The 20,316-nt window shown below is 43.5% G+C and overlaps 1 protein-coding gene across 3 annotated transcripts in view; it reads left to right on the top strand.

Moving 5' to 3' along the window:
• Positions 1-20,316, top strand: part of LOC144772462 (uncharacterized) — a 347,480-nt gene that overhangs the window by 116,699 nt on the left and 210,465 nt on the right. The window contains exons 1-2 of one of the 3 annotated variants that reach the window (XR_013599754.1): positions 8,668-8,808; positions 15,206-15,306. Coding sequence is in view for 2 of the 3 variants with exons in the window: in XM_078656816.1 (XP_078512942.1) it covers positions 8,740-8,808; positions 15,206-15,302 (166 nt within the window). In the remaining variant the exon portion in view is untranslated. Of the gene's footprint in view, positions 1-8,667; positions 8,809-15,205; positions 15,307-20,316 lie in introns of those variants that run through there. The other 2 variants (XM_078656816.1, XM_078656806.1) reach the window with 2 other exon arrangements.

Here is a 20,316-nt window from a genome sequence, read left to right as displayed (position 1 = left end):
CAGCTCACCACCTTGCAGGTAGCAACTCCAGTGCCTTGAGACCCTCACGGGTGATTTGTAGCGCTTTATAAATCCTTGAATGATTGTTTGATTGAAGCCATTATGCACGGTAGAGGACAGTTTGAAAAAGCTACTTTTCTTCCTAAGTTATCAAAAATCTAATTTCATCATTATGTCAGGGTTTATGAACTAAGGGGCAGATTTACAAGAAAGTGCTGCAGCGCGGCTCCGCAAGCTCTTTGGCTGCGCCAGGCTGCGGCACTTTCAGAGCACAGGAATACAACATATTTCCAATGATATGTCGCATTCCTGTGTTCTCCCCTGCGCTGGTGCACAAACAGCTGCCATGCACTGGAGCAGGCACCCTTTCACCATGGTGCAAGGAAGCCTGCGTCATGGGGAGATTGTTTTTGTGCAGGAAGGGGCACCTTCCTGCATGAAAACAATCACTACAGGCATTTTTCTCTTTCAATGCATGCTGTAGAATGCAGCACGCATTGAAAGAGATAAAACACTAGGATAAATGAAAACATTTCTCCTCGTTGTGCCTCGCCTAGGGTGGCGTAGCATACTGACGCATTTCCAGGTTTACGATTCCTCGTAAATCTGGCGATGGGTCTGGTTCCATGGGTGTTGCGTGGGAGCATCCACAGCAACACCCATGGAATGCTGCTTTCAAGCAAAGTGCTGCATATAAAGGGGCCACATTTACAAGGAAAGGAAAAGCCACACGGGTCGCTTTTTCTTTCCTTGTAAATATGGGGCAGAGAAATGCGCTGCCGATGCGTCATAAAAAGTAACGTACTGGTAGCACAAGGGGCTTGTAAATCTGCCCCTAAGTAGTAGTGGTGCAAGTGGACCTGCTTTACGAATGGGATTGTTTTTGTGTGTGCAGGATGGGGTATCTTTCTGCACAAAAATGATCTGCAAAGGCCTTTTCCAGTTTCTCTGTGTGATACGGCATGCATCACACGTAGAAAAAAAGTAATGAGAAGTAAGGATATTTCTACTAGGTTAGAGAAGTGCACCATTATGGCGAAATCCCAGGTGCACCATTATGGCACAATATTACCAGCACCTGTATACCTCTGTGGTGATAAATGGTGCTCAACAAATACTGATTGATTGATAGTGCATCTGAGATTGTGTCAAAAAACCTATGGGTGGATCCATTGGAACGCTCATTCTCCACCCATGGAAAGCTTCCCCTTTGTAAGGTATCTTTTTTTTTCATAGTCAAGAGCATCAATTTGTCCCTTGTGTGGCTTTGTAAATCGCTGCTACCATTTAGCTTCATGGCTATACTAAACAAATGGTGCTGCCACAATGCAAAATGTTAGTAAATCAGCTGCCTGGTCTCAAGGAGTGACAGTGCCTAAACTATGCCCATGAACCGGCAGGGTGTGTAGCCATATTCACATTGTCTTTATGACGGGTACGTCTAAATGGACAAGATATGGTCCTGGAGCTAGACAATGATACTAAGTAATAATGACTGAGAATAAGTCACACCAAAATGAAACTCTACAAATGAAGCAAAAAGACCACTGCGATGAAATAACAAACAAAATATGATATGCTACAGAATATCCTCAAGCCATGAAATCACTCTCAAGATACCGCCTTGTACTACTTCTGAGTTGGAGACAGCAACAGGGGTAAGACTCCATCCATATATAATCACATGGGCTCGCAAACATTAATAGCCCAGCAGGAGTCCCCACAGCAACATTCACCTAACCTCAAAGTAGATTATAACATGCAATCGCAACCATTCGCATTCACAGTCCCCAGAAAATTGTCTAGTAAGATCCAAAACGAGAATTACAAGACCAGAGAGAAAACCAAATATCATTTACAAGCCAGCCACAAATAAATATCAACAAAGTGACATCCAGGTGACATTTTAGGAAAGAACTTGCAACTGAAGCAAAAAGAAATTGCAGTACAGTAATCTCCTACTTAGCAAAGATGCTTTCCAAATGTAATAACTATGATCAGATGTGAGCAAGCAAGAAAACAAGAGTGGGTCTAAAACCAAGTAACATAACAACAGAAGTATGATGCCATGCATATGCAGATCACTGAAGAAGAATAAACACAGGCACACAGGAAAGAAACGAATAAGGTAACACACAAAACATGCAGTTAAAGAAAGAAAGACAGCTACAAACATTCAAGACAAAAGTCAAGTAGTATACCAGGCCACAGTTAACAGCATTGTGCCTTAACCCAACACTCATTCCACATGCCACAAGGGCAATTTCTACCAGGGTCAGAAATCCTATTACAAGACGGAAGACTCTTCTACAATTTACACCAATAGACCCTAAACCCCACCCTCAGCAGCAAAGTAGAACTCTAAAGATCAAAGGACGACATGGCATTCATATGAATGTTGAGTAGAGGGGAAAATGAAGCTCAACAGCCCAGACTTAAATTCGAAGAAAATGTAACTACTTCTATAACAAGCCCACTGAGCGTCTGCAAATGACAGTGTGCAATGGGAAACAACATTTTTAAAGAGCACTAGCAGAATGCAACAGTGTTAGAATGATAACTTATTTTCTATGTAAAAAACAACATAGAGGCATCTGCTGTAAAAGGCTAACCTAGCTGCAGCCTAATTAACTGTAGTGATCCAGCTTGCTAATTTAGTAAATGTGGCAAACATTTCAGCACTCCTTGAATAAGCAACAATCATGGAACACAGAGCAAAGGGCACCAATTAAGCAATTATAAACGAAAGGTTAAAGTACCTGTAGCTCATAAAAAGAGGAGCACCAACATTCTTTTGCCAATTGGCATAAAACATCTTGATTAGGAATTGCTCAGCCACCATAACAGATGAGTTTTCTTTCTAAAAACAAAGCTGTTTGCAGCCTGATGGCCAAAGGGTAATCAAACATAATGCAATATAACAATGCCAATATGCCTCAAAACCTATCAGTGCCTGGTACACAACAAAGAAAACAGTTAACAAAAGGCAACATTATTGTTCAGATTGCTCATTCACTATGTAAACATTAATAGGAAAATTAAAATTCCCAATATATTGGAATCATGTAATCTGGGCAAGCAAATCATAGCACAGTAACATTAGTAATTGCCACCAAACACGTGGGCTCATTACGATGCCGATCAGCAACACTGTAGTGGAATTGGAACCGACCGACAAGTAGTCACAGGGCCCACCCACCTATTTATAATGCAACCGCCGTATAGGGGGTCGGAATAAAAAAAATCTATTGCTGCTTGTGCTGTTGCCCGATTAGGGCCACAGCAAAACACACAAGATGATGGACAGAATGTTGCACAATGGCAACACATTCACCTCCAGTCACAGATCTGTGTTTAATCCATCTTTATTTTGCTCACCAAGCCAACCCAGTTCAGACATGGCCATATGCAAATCAGTCTTGACCCTGTGCCTCATGGGAACAGTCCAGCCCGAATTGCCAAGCCATGTCTTCCCTGGACCGGAATGAAGCATCCTAGGACCAGTTTCTGGCTGTCAGCCGTCATCAGCCAGGATAGCTTGACTCCAGTGCCGTAGGGAGCACGGGACCCATGTCTGAGCATACCCTTCCCACATAGGGTGAACAGCAAAACACACAAGATGATGGATGGAATGTTGCACAATGGCAAAACATTCATCCCCAGTCACAGATCTGGGTTTATTCCATCGTTATTTTGCCACAGCACAAGCCACAATGGAAAAACAGATATTTACAAACATCCATGCCCTGTGTGCCAGGCACCATGTGGTGCCTGGCTCACAGGGCATGGATATTGGGAGGCACATTGCGGAGACCCACAGGGGACTGGGGCCCTGCTAGGGACCCTCAAAATCAGACCACCATGAAAAAGCAGACAGAATGGGCCATCGTAAGTCCTACGGCAATGCCTAAGCAGGCACCGCCTCATGGCAAGGTACGACTGATGGTTGTATTCGCTCCTTAAGCCTGTCGCAAACGTCGGTTGATCCTTCCTCCCACCACCTCCGACAGCCGCACATCATAATGCAGCAGTTGGACCACGCCACCAGATGTCGGACGGACCTCCACCGACAGGCTGTCGGTGGGGGTCCATATAACATCATAATTGTCCCTTAGTGGGAATGAATGGGAGGAATTGTTTAATTAAAAAATGAATAAATACACCATCCTCTTGCATTAGCAATGCTTTTGCATACTCATGCACGGCAGAGTCACTTCTTTAAGAACCTGCAAAGAGCTTTGCAGCATAAAGTGGGAAGTAGAACAACATTACCTACTCTTTTCATACGAAATACAATTAGAACATCAACAGGAATATTCAGAGAAAGGACTTAAAGTTTCTGACAGCCAGTGATAATCTGATATTTGTAGTGACTTGTGCCTGAACAACCCACTAAGAAAAGTAAAAAGTGAAGGATAAATATTTGAATTAATATCATCCACTGGTGGTTACTCTGGGCAACATTCCGGTCCATAGTTTGTGCTCACTATGTCACACTTGTTGGAGGCCAGTCATATGCAAATCATTCTTGTTACTGTTCCAATTGGAATTGTACAGTTTGAACTGCCAGACCAGGTCCCCTCCAGATGAGAACACATGCACCCCCTAAACTGGTTTTGGCCGTTTGAATCTCAACCATAATGTGCAGTTTCAGTCCAGTCTAGTGAGCTCAGGACGTACAGTTGAGCATACCCATTACACTCTCACGCAAAGAAGTGATAAATGATGGGCAGAACGCTTGAATTAGTCTCAGCCACTGGTAATTATGCCTTTCATCACTTTGTTGTTAGTTGCAGGAAATACCCTAAGGGGCTCATTACGATGTCGGGCGGAAAGCCTCTGCCCGGCAGTCGGAATCTTCCCGACCACGTTGGAGCCTTTCCCACCATCTCGGTTGGATTACAGTCCGACCTCCCGATTATGATGTTCGCAGACGGACCATACACCGGCCAGTCATTCGGACTCAGTTCCAAGCTACTTGCAGAGTATTCCTGTCGGTTGGAACCATACCGTACCCCTCTATGGCCGGCGTTTCTGCCATTGGGATTACGATGTCGGTTTCCAACAGCCTTTCCATGCTGGCCTTCCTGATATGGGAAGGATTTTGGAAAGTGACTTTGGGAGCCTCTGGCAGGGCCCCCTATCCCCATGCAGCCTACACTTGGTGGCCGAGGGGGTATCTAAGATGCCTCCTCCTGTTAAATCCTGCACTGTGTGGCAGGCACCATAGGGTCCCTGCCACAGGGTGTAGGGTTTTATACACACACCCAATTTTCCCGTAGGAGCCTGTACTATGGCCGGCTCTCAGGTATAACACAAGCTCCCCTAGGAAACAATGGGAATCTGACCGAACAGTGTTTGGTCTCATTGTATTCCGGCAGTCGGAACCTCCGACCGCAAGTAGGTCGGTCCTGATTCCGAGACGTGTCGGGCAGAGGCTTTCTGTCCGACATCGTAATGAGCCCATACGTGTGACAGGATTCTCGTTTCCAACGTAGAAATCCTGTCCCCTACCTGCTCATCATGTTTTGAAGTCTTTGTTTCCCTTCCAACCCTGGAGCATATCTCTGGGCATTTCCAGGCAGCCAAAGGTAAGGTGAGGGCTTTACAAATGTTTTCAAGGTCGCACATTGTGGTAATTTTTGTTGCTTACCGTATGCTTGATTTGCACCATTATTAGATGTACTAAAGCCCAAATGTTGGAAAATGACCCTCTCTGAAGGCTTACCCAAAAGTTTTTGCCTTCCACCTCCTATTTTTCTGGCCTCGCTTTTGTTGGCTTTCAGGCTCTGAGCACTTTACCACTGGTGACCAGTGCTAAAGTGCATGTGTTCTGTCCTCTAAACATGGTATAATTGGTTTACACCTGCTTGGCATATGTGATTTACCTGTAAGTCCCTTGTAAAGTGGTATACTATATACCCAGGGCCTGTAAATTAAATTCTACTTGTGGGCCTGCAGCACTGATTGTGGCACTCCCAGAAGTAGCCTTTCAAACCTGCCTCAGGTCTGCCACTGCAGGGCCTGTGAGTGCAGAATACTGCCACTTCAACTTGGCATTTGGAACTACTTGCGAGGCCAAAAACATCCCTTTTATTACATATAGGTCACCCCTAGGGTAGGCCCAAGGTAACCTTAAGGGCAGGGTGCTATGCAAGTAAAAGTAAGGGACATGTACATTTATGTTTTGCATGTCCAGGTAGTGACAAACAGCCTAATTCATTCTCCACTACTGTGGGGCATACTCCTCTCATAAGTTAGCACTGGGAATTCCTTAATTCTCTTTAAGTCGTAATTCTTGATCAGAGAGGGGTAGCTTTTCCATGTTTCATATGTTGGGAATGGGAATGATAAATCCTCCTTACTGGTGAAGTTTCGTTTAAACATTACTGTTTCAGAAATGCCACTTTTTGGACATTTCTGTGTACTTACTGCTCTTTGTGCCTGACAGCCTATCTCCAAGTCACGTGTGGATTGAGTGACAGCTAAACATTGTGCTTTCCCTCTACACAGCCACAAACACAGAAAGGTGAGGCTCATCTGCATCCAGAGCACTCATCTGCATTTATCTTAATTCTGAGGGGTCTTCCTGGGCAGGGAGGAAAAAGAGGGGCTGACACTTACAATTCAATAGATAGTGTCTTTTCCACACACAAAGCACTGATTTACCCTCCAGAGTTAGCCTGACAGACAGGACTGGGTTGAAAGGGATCCTTGTGCACTTCAGAGAGAACATTTGAAGTCACACCTACATCAAAGGCACTTTTGGGTATAAGTACTGGGTCTCTGACCCCCTAAAACCAGGCACTTCTGGATCTTGCACTGATTCTCTGTCAGAAGGGCTGCTGTGCTGCTTAAATAACTCAACTGGACTGATTTTCCAGAAGGACTGCTTTTCTGCTTGTTGCCTTACTTCCTGCTGCTCTCCGACTTTGCTGCAAAGACCCTGCCTTCCCTCCAAATGATCACCAATGTCTTGCTGTCTTGCCTACTATTCCTGAAGACTCAGGGACACAAAATACTTCATACAATTCTGCAGGTGCTGCTGAACTCTGCCTTCCGAGAGTCCTACCCTTGCCTGAGGGACCCCCTCCAAACTCTGGGCCTCAGAAATAGGTTTGCAGCTGTTTTCATCAAAAACTGACACATTGCACCAACTGCGTGAGATGTTCTGCACAGCACCCTTTGACGTAGACGCAGAGGCTGCCCGACAGCAGTTAAACAGTCTTCATGGCTCAATGACGACGCTCTGCTTGACTCGACAATGACGCAATCCAGTCACTCAATGGAGCTCGATGACAATGCAGGACCCCATTTCCGCAGGTGGATGACGACGCGGTAGACTCTTGACATCAACAAAAGCTCCATCCAAAGTATTTCTTCAATGAGACCTGTCTGGGTCCTGTAGCCAGCCTGCAGTCAATCACAGTTGTCCTAAACTTTGGATTTGCACTGGTCCCTCATGTCCTCAAGTAACCTTTTGCCCGCTAGTGACTTCTAAGCACTATTTTGGCATTTAATCTTTAAAAAAATCACATCTTGACTTCTCCTAATTTGAGTTTTGTTGTTCTGGTCTTATTTTGCTAAGATAAATATTCTCTATTGTTCTCAACCTGTGTATAGTCTTTTTGTGTTGTATTCATTGTGTTGCCTCTTTAGTATAGCCAGACTGCTCTGTGCCAAGCTACCAGAGGATGAGCACAGATAAACCTTTAGTGTGTATCTAGCTTTTCCTGACTAGAGTGGTGGTTTCTGCCCGGCCTGGGTGCATACCTCAGCCAACCAGGAATCCCATTTCTAACACCAACCACCTACAAATTGCAGTAATCCATGCAGAATCCTTACCCTGTTTGTCCCTATAGTTGTACCTTTGTACAAAGAGATTACAGCTGCACTCTTTACATTTAGCCTTCCCCCTCCAACTTTTTCAGTTCGTATATAACTTGCTTCCTGTAAAGCACTCTCCAACCCTGGTGAGTCTGGTTTGTGCCATAAACATTACAAATAAATAAATAAATAACTGAATTGAAGGCTATTCTGTCACATTTTGTCAATACCTAGCAGTCGCAAATCCTGCTAAGTGAACATGTAAAAGCTAGTTTAAATGGCTTTTTGAATCAGACGTACTAAGTACTGTGATGAGAAAAAGAGATGAAGGAGTGTTGTACATGCACAGTTTATTCTAAAGGCTACTTTCCAAAGCAGAAAAAGAGCCGAAGCCTTGAGGTTTAAAATAAGACCAGATAAACTTTCCCTGACAGGGATACACAATGAAACCAAATCACAGGAGAATTTCCAGAAGTGCACTTCTTTTTATTGTGGCCAGTGCATTTAAGTGGATTATTCCAGGAAGCTGTTATTCCTGTCCATTAAATTTATGATGCACTATTGGAAAACATCCTTCATATTCACAGAACAAAACTGATGCTGAAGGTACAGTTTGGATCTTGTTAATTATTTACAGAGTCCAATTTAAGCTGAACAGTTCTTTTGGAGCTCTCAGGTTATGCACGGGTTGGAACAATGTTTACTTGGAAACAATTCCATACAATAATTAGATCTGCTATAGGAACGCACAGTTTCATTGTGACGTAGAGTTCCACAGCATAGACTCATTAAACTATTTAAGCAGACAACACAATGTGATCTTTTCTCCATGCTATTTAGAACAAACATTTCTGAGAATCTTGCAGAGTAACTTCTCAAACATGATATTCAGATGAATGTGGTCATCTTGATATGTGTGGCAAAATTAGTTATTCGTGTATTTGTAAAGCATACTCTCACCGCGAGGATATCATGGAACAGGTTGGTCCTTTTCTGATATCCTCTATTTTGAAAAGTTTTGCGTTTTTATGTAAAGCTTTCTTAATTTTTCATTGATGATTCATGATTGGTGCTACACATATATGCTATTGTACTTATCTGTGTTCTAGTGCTACTAAAAATGATCACATAACAGTAGCATAGTGCAACAAATGGCTTCAAAAAGGAGTCCCAAGAAAGTAAACATTTGTCTGGTGGTCTGGAAATCCATGCCGCTGACACTTTGGCTTTGTCTCTCCAATCCGGCAATCTTGTTTGTTCTATGTACCCACCATGAACATTGCCTATATATTTTAGAAAAAGTATGAGATAATTCTTTAGTGTTAAATCCCTGATGTGTTATACAGCGGAAACTGCAGCTGGCTGCACAAAGTATCAATCAATCAATCAAAATACTTGTAAAGCGCTCTACTTACCCGTGAGGGTCTCAAGGTGCTGAGGGGAGGGGGTGCCGCTACTGCTCGAAGAGCCAGGTCTTGAGGAGTCTTCTGAAGGTGAGCAGGTCTTGGGTAAGCCTTTGGTGGGTGGGGAGGGAGTTCCAGGTCTTAGCGGCAAGGAAGGAGAAGGATCTGCCGCTGGAGGTCGTTCGTTGGATGCGGGGATAGCGGCGAGGGCGAGGCCAGTGGAGCATAGACATGAAGACTGTAAGAAATTGGAGTATTACTTTAAGAGGGTGGGACCCTTTTCAAATTATAATCAAAATCCTTCACTGAATGAATCACTGAAGTCAAAAAATAAACCTTTGCTTAACTTTCTGGTTCCTTGGAACAAAGTAGCCAGGATTTAAAGAGAGCCAATGCGTAAAAGTATTTATGCCACACACGAACTGTGATAAAGTGAAAACAGAACACAAGAAAAAATATATATATATATTTCTTCATTCATAGCTCCTTCCGAAACGAACGGACCCAAGGGGAGTGGCCGCATGCCGGCAGAGTGTACCGGCTGTCAATAGCTTACTCAAAAGTTCAGAAGGCGCGCTCTCAGGAGCAGCTCAATCAAACCAAGTTCAAAGTAGAAAACTGTTTAATTACAATAACGCGTTTCGGCAGCCCAGCAGCCTTGGTCACATGTAATACACACACCACTCAGGTGCCATTTCAAACATTACATGGTGAAAAGAGAAGAGGGGCACACAACGGTCTGCAAATGTCTGGCATACCTTAGGTCTCTTTATAGTATTTGCTTGATTTACAGCACGCCAAAAGAGGATCACACATGTGACATGTACTCAATGGCATTTTCAGCCCAGGTAGCGGCTTACATTTGCACCGTTAGCACATTAAGTGTTAGGTTCATTGTTTGTTATTGTTGCTAATATTAATGTTTGTGTCTATAACAACATTCAGTCCTGCCCATAACGCAGCAGGTTTGATGCATATTTGGTTATGTGCCATTGTATTTTGCTTTGATATGCATATACTTCTCATGTGTGCTGACTAATTTGTAAACACTACAATATGGCTGACATTTGACCCTCTTCTCTTGGTTTGATTAAGCTGTTCCTGAAAGCTCGCCTACTAAACTTTTGAGTAGGATATATATATATCTATATATCTATTGTTAGAACTGGCTATTTCTGGTAGGCTAAGGCTGACGCCAAAGCCAGGCAGAAACCACCATTCTAGTCAGGGCGAGGGAGTCACACGCCAAGATAACCCCTGCTCACCCCCTTGGTAGCTTGGCACGAGCAGTGAGGCTAAACTCGGAGGCAATGTGTAAAGCATTTGCGCCAGCGCACAACAGCAACAACATCCTGGGCACACCACAAAAGGAACTCCACACAAGGTTATATTAAAATAACTTTTGTATTGTCAAAACACATCAGATAAAAATCACACATGTACATTGTGCCAATTGGCACGGGCAATATTCATAAGGGATTATTTACAGGACAGGGCCACATGGGCCACTGTCAGAATCAACACTTTTAGAAATAGCACTTTTAGAACTTAGAATAAGTATAGCACAAAATAACAGTTATAAATCACATCCAGTAACTACTGGGAACAGGTAAGTACACACTACGCAATACTAATAACCATAGGCCTAGATCACGCATGGACACATAACCTCTCTAGTATAAACTATACTAGGCACAACACAACCACCTAAGAATAAAATACATTTAGGGGTAGAAGCAAGAACACATTACACATGATGCATCAAAAACACATTCAGCGGTGTAGGGAAACAGGTAAACACATGATGCATAAAACATTCAGAGGTGTAAGGAGAGAAAAACACATGATGCATCAACCAACACATTCAGAGGTGTAAAATCAAGGAAGACAAATGATGCATTAAAAACATTCAGAGGTGCCAGGAAAGAAAACACAACTCAATAGCGCAAAGACACATGATGCCTAAAACATTCAGAGGTGCAAGGAAAAACCACACAATTGCGCAAAACCTACATAAGCCACCACCTGTGGCAGTCCCTAGGCCAACTGGCCTTGTTGGGGCTAAGACGCCCTGTGGTCCAAAAGTCAGGGGCCTAAACGGTGCAGGTGCCCACTACTTGCTGGGCACCTGTGAACAATCCCAAGCGCCTAAACGGTGCAGCTGCCCACTAATTGCTGGGCAGCTGGGAACTTCAAACTGTGGCAAGGGCTCTCACTGGCCCTAGACAAACTGCGCCGCAGGGGTTGGAGCCACACAGGCTCTCCAAACACATACGTCCACGTTGGAGCCACACAGGCTCTTGCACTGCTGTCCCCCAAGAGCCTCACTGGGCTCTAAACATCATGTGGGCGGTGAGCCCTTCTGGACTCTAAATATCAAATGCCCCCAAGAGCCTCACTGGGCTCTCAATACCAAGTAATTGCGGACACGAGCCTCGCTGGGCTCTTAACATTAAGTAATTGCGGCCTCGCTGGGCCGGGATCAGCTCTTCAAACCAAGAGCCCACACGAGCCTCACACTCGAGGGGAGGGGCGGGCACCGGCAATGTGCCCCGATGCCCCTCTCCCTTCTCAGGCACTCACCGGGTCACGCCGATCACTCGGGCCCCTCTCCCCCGAAGGCGCTCCTCTCGTCACGGCTCTCGGCGGCTCCCAGCAATGCTCGGAGCACACGGGCTAATCCGGTAGCGGCTCCTGGACGAGCCCCTCTCGACGCCACAGCCTCTTCTGGAGCATCCACCAATCGGAGCGCGGCGCTCCGAGACAAACCTCCACCAGCGGCCCAATCACTTCGCGGCCTCACAGGGCGAACCTCCCAGGCCCGCCAATCACAGCGCGGCATCTCTGGCGGCCAAGAAACACAGCTCGGGCCGCGGCGGTGAACAAAGGGGCATAACGAGGGGTGGGCACCCTCGCTATTAAAATAAAATAGAGAAGCGAGGTGGGCACTCACAAAACGATCACATCAGCGGGCCAAGTCGCAGGGTAGGCACCTGCCAATCCTCACGCAAAATGCGTGACGGCAACACGCTTGCCCTTCAGCAAAAACGCTCTCAAGCGCTAGGAGATAAAATAAAGCGCTTCCATCGCTCTGGGGGCACTGGTAGCACCCACAGGCCCCTAGGAATGACCCCTATAGCAAGAAGGTTCCACAGAAGTTCTTCAGGGGATGCAGCAAGTCCTGGGGGGGATAGGAAGAAGGTACAAAGGATCCCAGGGCAGAGCAAAGTCCTTCAGGAGTCCAGGGGCTGGGCAGGGCCCAGGGATTCCCCTGGGCCCAAGCAGCAGCACGCCCCTGGCAGATTCAAGTCCAAAAACAAGAACATTTTGGAAGGGGACACAGCCCCTTCTTATACACAGAAAAGTCTTTGAAGTATTTGTGCAGGCAGTGTGAGAACCAGCTAGAACTGGTTATAGGGAAGTCCTTTCAGTATCAGGCACAGAGGTGACAGTCGCCCAGCGGGGAGGTGGAGCCAGCATTGTGGCAGGCAGGCACAGCCTCATTCACTATCGGGTGCTATCTCCTCCCACTTCCCTGGCAGCAGATGCTGCCTTTCATCCACGGGCTGACTCAGACAACCTCCTGGGGGCTCTGCAGCCCCTGTCACCCTCAAAACAGACAGTCAAACCACAAGCAGGCCCAGGCACTCCTGGGCCAGGCTCACCAGCCAATCACACGCCAGTCACAGACTACACAAATATGCCAACTTCTAAAAGTGGCACTTCTAGACTAGACACAACCATGCCACATACACCATTACGCAGCATTCAATCTCACGAGTTCGCACATATCAAACTCGACCCTGCACTCCCCACACATCAGGAACTACCATGGGCATACATATTCCCCATTCATTCCTATGGGAGGGCAGGTCACTCACCACACATACACAGAGAGCTCACGCACTTTACACTGTACCCCAGTGAAAAAGTGTGCAAAGGCCTAAAACCATCAACACTAGGTTCCAGAAACAGGCTAGGAAAAAGCAAAAAGTTTCGGGGTGAACCTGCCAAAAAGGGCCAGGTCCAACATCTATATATTCACTGAAAAAACTTGGGCAGATTTATGTTGGTAATGCGCCACGTTTGCGTCACGCAACTGCGGCGTAAACGTGGCGCATCCCTACGACCCATTTACAACGTGACGCATCTAGGCAGATGCGTCACGTTGTAAAGCCCTGCGCCACTTGTGGCTGTTCCGGGGCAGGTGCGCCTCGCAAAAGTGGCTGAGTGAAATCTATAAGATTTCACTCAGTCACTTTCAGGCCAATGCTGCGTCAAAACCCTGCGCCTGCTTGAAGCAGGCGTAGGTCTTGACGCAGCAATCAGTCAGATAGGGCACCCCCGAGCCTTGCTGGAGCTGCGTCTCGCTTGCGATGCAACTCCAGCAATGCGCCACCTTGATGGCACAGATGCGTCACGCATCTGTGCCGTTTTTGCCCCATGGTGCGCCGCATTGTAAATGCGGCGCACCATGGGTGGCGGAGCAGCGGCGCAAAATAACTGGCGCATCCCTGGGGATGCGCCAGTTATCATAAATCTGCCCCCATAGGTTTTACAGACGTTATAGTTAGGAATTAGCATTTAAAAAACCTTTGAAATTCACAAAAAAACATAGGTTTCAGGGACGTTATAGTTAGTTGGACATTTGACTCATATAAAACCAGAGAAATTCGCCCGTTATAGTTAGTTGAGCTAACTATAACTTGCGCGCCCACAATACACTGCTGATGACGTCACATATTTCATCACTCATGACATGGTCAGTGACATCACTTATGACATCACTGATTACATCTCAAATGACATCACTGATGACACCACTGATGACATCATCCAGTGAATGTGTGTTTCTGTAATGTTTAAATATTTTTCATATATGTCTATGCCAAGGTGTATTGAAGAATGACTGGATTTACAAGGGCCTGAATGGATTATTTAGTAGGTGCGTGACTGACTGTATTAGTGAGTGATTGAACATGTCTTTCTGAATGCATGGGTTAGTGACTAAACTGTGTGAAAGTCTGTATTAGTCTCTCAGTTGGTGTGTAAGAGGCTGCATGAGTTGGTGAGTAGCTACATGAGTGTCTATATGGGTTATTGATTTGTTGTCTGAGTATCTGTATGGGTGCCTGAGTATATTTGTGGGTGGGTGGGGGGGTGTGACTATGTGCATAGATGTCTGAGTGGGTGATTCACTGGTTGTATGGATTCAAAAGTACATCTGGGAAGGGCTGTATGGGTGAGTTGGGGAGTGAATGAATGTCTCAGTGGTATATGTGTGAGTAACTACATATGTTTTACGTCAGTATATGTGAGTGTTAGAGTATATAAATGACTACGTGAGAGTAAGTGATTTCAAGAGTGGGTGTATAAATGAGTGTCTGCTTGTATCAGTGATTGTATAAGACAGTACGTATGTGTTAGTATCTGCATACTAACACATATTATAAGAAACACTCAAAAGACTGAGGTAACAATAATTTGTAATACTATGAACTAGCGTGTATATATATCTATTTTTTCTAGACTCCGTGAGAGTTCAGTTTATCACAACTAAGGGACGTTGTATCTATGGTCCGTCCATTCTGTGGAGCCAGATTTTTAAGTAAACTGATTTTAATCAGATGCCCAATTTTGGTAGGCATCTCTCATAGCTGTTTTTACAGCATGAAGAAATGTTAAATAAATGAGTATTTCACAAGCATCCATAACTTAAGTGTTTTGAGATTTAAAAGTTGGATGTGTATGCCTGCGAGTGTGTTTTTAATAGTGTCTAAAATTGTTGACATTTTCGCTTATATTTTCTCCAATACCGAATAAATTAAAAAAAAGAAATGTTATGGTTTTCATCTAGCATTTTAAATTCGAGCAATTTGTAATAAGATTTGTATGATGTGTTGATTTTAAGTGAATGACACAGTTTTGTTTAGAATCATAAATTCTTATATTTGGTTTTAATGTTTTTACAACAGATGAGACAATTGGGAGATACCAAGTATTTCTGCCTGAACAAGGTGGTAGGAACAACAGGAATCACCGAAACTCGTCACGCTGCTACAATAAAAGCACGTAGGTAATTGATGGTGTAATATTGGATCTGTTTTTTAATGTAATTTGTAAAAAAATATTTTTAGTAGAACCAAATTGAATAAAACAATTACATATTATTTTTGGAGACTTTGTGACACTCTCTGGTGATATAAGTGTGTTTGGCATGTGTGTGATATGAGGTAAAAATAGTGTGTGCTTAAACAATCCAAAGGGAAATTGTTATTTTGACTTATTGATATTTCAGGATGGTCCATCAAGTAGAGACTGAAAAATGGGGGGATCCAAAATCTGTTTTTCTCCATGCAATTTTCCATAGAAAAAGTAGACCAGATTTAGCAGCAATCTAGATCATGGTCTAGAAATGTGCTTTTTGAATTTTGGTGTAAATCTATCGCGTTGTTTAAAAGAAGTTAAGGTTCAAAATATTTGCATTTTTCATGGATCAGAAGATCCGTGGTTCTAACACATGAAAATGTGTGATCTGATTAGCTACCACCACATTAACAAAGATATGGTTGTGATCATTATAGGATTTGGAGACTCAGCCCCTGTCCTAAAATAGGTTATAAAAAGCATATAGGGGGAGGTTAGGGTTATTCTGCCTTTATTGGCCTGGAGGGTGGGTCCTAGAGGAACCCCCCCATGGTTAAAAATGGATCTGTGGCACCGATAAGATAAAGAGTTCTCACCCTTTTTAACTATGGGACTCCAGGGCGCGCCACAGCCTGGGGAGTCAGTGCTTATAGTTTCATTGTGGAATGGGTTGTGTGCCCCCCAAGGCATGTTAAGGCCAAGGGGACTCCATCCTCTAACCAAGGCCACTTGTCCTTAAATGGGGAGATAGGTGTGTGCCACCCCACCCCAAGACTATTTTAGGCCCCGGGGATCCCATCTACTGGGGCTGCTTTTATGTAAATGAGGAGGTGGACCATCCCCGTAAGCCTTTTTTAGGCCCAGAGAATCCTCACCAATCAGGCTAATTCTTTTTTTATGGGATGGGCTGTGTGGCACAGATGTATGACGTTACAACGCATACTTTTACCACGCCTACCATTACCACGCAATTTTTACAACGCAGGATCCATTACAACGAAGTACCATTACCACGCATGTATTTACAACGCATATACCTTTACAACGCATACAATTACAACGTAAGTATTGGTAAGTATATAATATTTTTTAAAATGTAATTTAATTAAAATTAATATAATGTAATTTAATTTAATTTAATTGATTTAATTTAATTTAATTTAATGTAATTTAATTTAATTAATTTAATTTATTTTAATTTAATTTAATCAATTTAATTTAATGTAATTTAAATTTAATTATATTTAATTTTTACCCTGTACCCTTTTACCCAAAAACCCAAAACTGACCCTGAACCCTAAAAATACCCCTTTACCCAAAACCCCAAAACTGACCCTGAACCCTAAAAATACCCCTTTACCCAAAAACTAAAAACTGACCCTGAACCCTAAAAATACCCCTTTACCCAAAAACTGAAAACTGACCCTGAACCCTAAAAATACCCCTTTACCCAAAACTGAAAACTGACCCTGAACCCTAAAAATACCCTTTACCCAAAAACTGAAAACTGACCCTGAACCCTAAAAATACCCCTTTACCTAAAAACTGAAAACTGACCCTAAACCCTAAAAATACCCCTTTACCCAAAAACTGAAAACTGACCCTAAACCCTAAAAATACTCCTTTACCCAAAAACTGAAAACTGACCCTAAACCCTAAAAATACACCTTTACCCAAAAACTGAAAACTGACCCTAAACCCTAAAAATACCCCTTTACCCAAAAACTGAAAACTGAGCCTGAACCCTAAAAATACCCCTTTACCCAAAAACCCAAAACTGACCCTGAACCCTAAAAATACCCCTTTACCCAAAAACCCAAAACTGACCCTGAACTCTAAAAATACCCCTTTACCCAAAAACCCAAAACTGACCCTGAACCCTAAAAATACCCCTTTACCCAAAAACCCAAAACTAACCCTGAACCCTAAAAATACCCCTTTACCCAAAAACGCAAACTTATAATATTTTTAATAAAATGATATACTTACCAATACTTACGTTGTAATGGTATGCGTTGTAAAGGTACCTGCGTTGTAAATACATGCGTGGTAATGGTACTTCGTTGTAATGGATCCTGCGTTGTAAAAAATGCGTGGTAATGGTAGGTCGTTGTAAAAGTTGCGTGGTAAAGGTTGTATACCGTGTGGCACCCCTCCCCTAGCCCACCTCTCTGGGCTGAGTTTTATATTTTGGGGCTTGAGCGTGTGGTCATAGATAGGCTCCGGGGCCCCAGCCACTGGGACCAGATGAGTGCAGCATCCTGGGACCCTGTCTCCTGAGACACTGCTGTATTACCTACCCAGAAGAGTGCGTAGAGGGAACACAACTTTGATCTGGCCCAGGAGCAGAGAAAAATGGTGCTCCCGCCCGAAAGGGACAAAAAGAGATTGGAGCCAGTTCCTAATGGCATCCATGATGGGTGCTGGCAGGGGACACAACAAGGCCACAGGGGCCTTGAGGCTCCTCCCATGGCCCCCAACAAGTAGGCATGTTGTGGGTGCCTCAGCGGGGCACTGGCGCACCCATGTAAAAAAAAGAATAGAAGAGTGCTTTTTGTGATTTGGTGTAAATCTGTTCAGTACATTTTGGAAAATTACGATTCAAATACTTTGCATTCTTCACATCGTGGAGGATCCGCTGAGCCAACAGATCTTGAGATAAAATCAGATTGACTGCCACCACATAAACAAAGAACTGGCAACAGCCATTTTTGGACTTGGGGTCTCAAGGGCAGATATATATACTCTGTTTCAAAGGCGACAAAATATCTATGCTGCCAAGATAATGGTCTGCCTGTCTCATTCACATGTGGGTGGACCATATGTTTAATCATGGCAGAGACTTCTCTGTCACAGCCGTGATTAATCCCATCCTATGGACCTGCTGAGTAAGAGCGATCTTAATCAAATATGTAATTCCGCCCACCTGATTTAGATGGGTGGAATCAGAGGTCAGTTTTCACTGCTTGTCACCGTCCTGAAAATCCTGAGGGCAAGAGACAGTAAAAGTCGCTAAATTCTCACCTCTCTATAGGCGAGGCTCCCATGGTGAGGGGAGTATTTTCTTTTTTATTTCCAAAATGAAAATCTTTTTTTGGACCTTACTTTTTGAAAACATTTTTGTGCAGGGCTCCCTCCTCCGTGCAAATAAAACTCTGCATGAAACTGCAAAGGCAGTTCTTGCCACTTGGCCGCCAGCTTGGCGGTCACCTACAAATTCAGTGGGTGGAATCTCCGTCAGGGTGATGGAGTCATAATTCTGTTGACCTGGCAGGCAAACAGACTGTCCGCCAAAATCTAAATTAGTCCCTCATACTTCTGCCCTAAAAAAAGTTTTAAAAATCATATAGGGGACAGGGTAGGTATGCCCTTTCCCATTAGGGCCTGTTGAGAAGACCAAAACAGTTCCACAGGTCTGCAGACGATCTCTGGATCCAGGGTGCAGATAAAAAAAAACAGATGACAGTCTTCAACCTTTTTTAAAAAATCTCCCAGGAGGACCATGGACTGGGGAGGCAGAACATGTTTTATCTTTTGGGGAGGGGTGTGATCCAGCGGCCTATAGAAAATATATCATAAACAACGCTACCCAACTTCATAACCTATAAACAAAATTCTATACTAAATATGGACCCATTTATAAACCTGACATATTTTGGGCCTACTGAATCAGGTGGTCAGATTAAATCTATATACACATTATCTACAAACTATATACATATTTATACATCTGCGGAAAGAATATTATCATTAGAATAAAACTTGACCATTTAAACGACCACCATTGGCGACGTGATCTAGCTAATAGTAACCTACACTTCTGAATAACCAAGACCAGCTTGTTTGTCAAAAGTAAGATTTTATTTACTAAATTATAGTATATAAGTTGATAGTTTTATAAATGAATTTTATTAGCAATAAAGCAAGCATGATAGTAAAGAAATATGAGAAAATACGATTTAAGCAAGTAAATCAAAATCAAAGTGAATATATAAAGTTTAGCATTTCTAAAACCTAATTCCCTAACTGAGCTAAATAGATAGAAATTAAAGTAAAAGTTCTTTGAGAATTCTTACGTGCTCCACGCAAAGTCCGTCAGTACTTCGCCCTCATCGGAAAGTCAGAAAGCAGCAGCCAGCCCATCCCTAGGGGCATGACTTTTTATACCTTTCTACGCTAACTAACTACGCAAAGGAAAGTTTTCAGAAATCTTCGACGTCCCATTGGCTGAGAGTGACAAGTGACATGTCACCCACATTTCAAAATTTCCATTAAATCACTTTTCTTAGAGACCATTGTCCCTTCCGAGTGCAACCAGGAGCTTCCTTATGTTGCAACAATTGTATAAAGTCATTCTCGCAGCGTTCATTGACTTTCTATTGACTTCCGCGGATGCCAAGTTAAGGACTGACAAAATGTTCTTTTTCGACCTTGGCCATGTCCGACAGAATGACGGCAGCACATCAGTTTTTGCTTTGTGAATGCAGCTTTGGTAAACGCTTTAATTCAGAATGGGCGTCTCGTGACTTCTGCAGAATTACAAGTCAGCTCTTTTCTGCGACTCAAGTGACTAGGCCCAAAAGCAGGCAACTTTAAACTTTCTAGTATAAAACAAACACAAGAAAAGTATTAATGTAAGAAATAATGTAGATTGTGTATCCACCCTTTGGTTCACTAATTAATTAACCCACCCGATTAATCAAAATGTTACCTAGCCATTGCAAACAAATAAAGCAGCATTTATATCTACCAGTCTCCGTTATTCCATGAGACTCATATGCACCTAGAATAGTAGAAATGACATCATACAGACAAGGGAAAGCAAAACAAGCACATGCTTCTTTTAAGTTTGCAGCAGTTAGTAATGACAAAAACGAAAACAATAAATTATTTTATTATTTTGCACGAACAAAAAGATGCAACATTTATGCACGTTTAT

Source organism: Lissotriton helveticus, chromosome 1_1 (genome assembly GCF_964261635.1).
Source record: "Lissotriton helveticus chromosome 1_1, aLisHel1.1, whole genome shotgun sequence".
In the NCBI taxonomy this organism is placed as follows: domain Eukaryota; kingdom Metazoa; phylum Chordata; class Amphibia; order Caudata; family Salamandridae; genus Lissotriton; species Lissotriton helveticus.
Note: the sequence above shows the minus strand (reverse complement) of the source record. Positions and strands in the feature narration are given on the sequence as shown.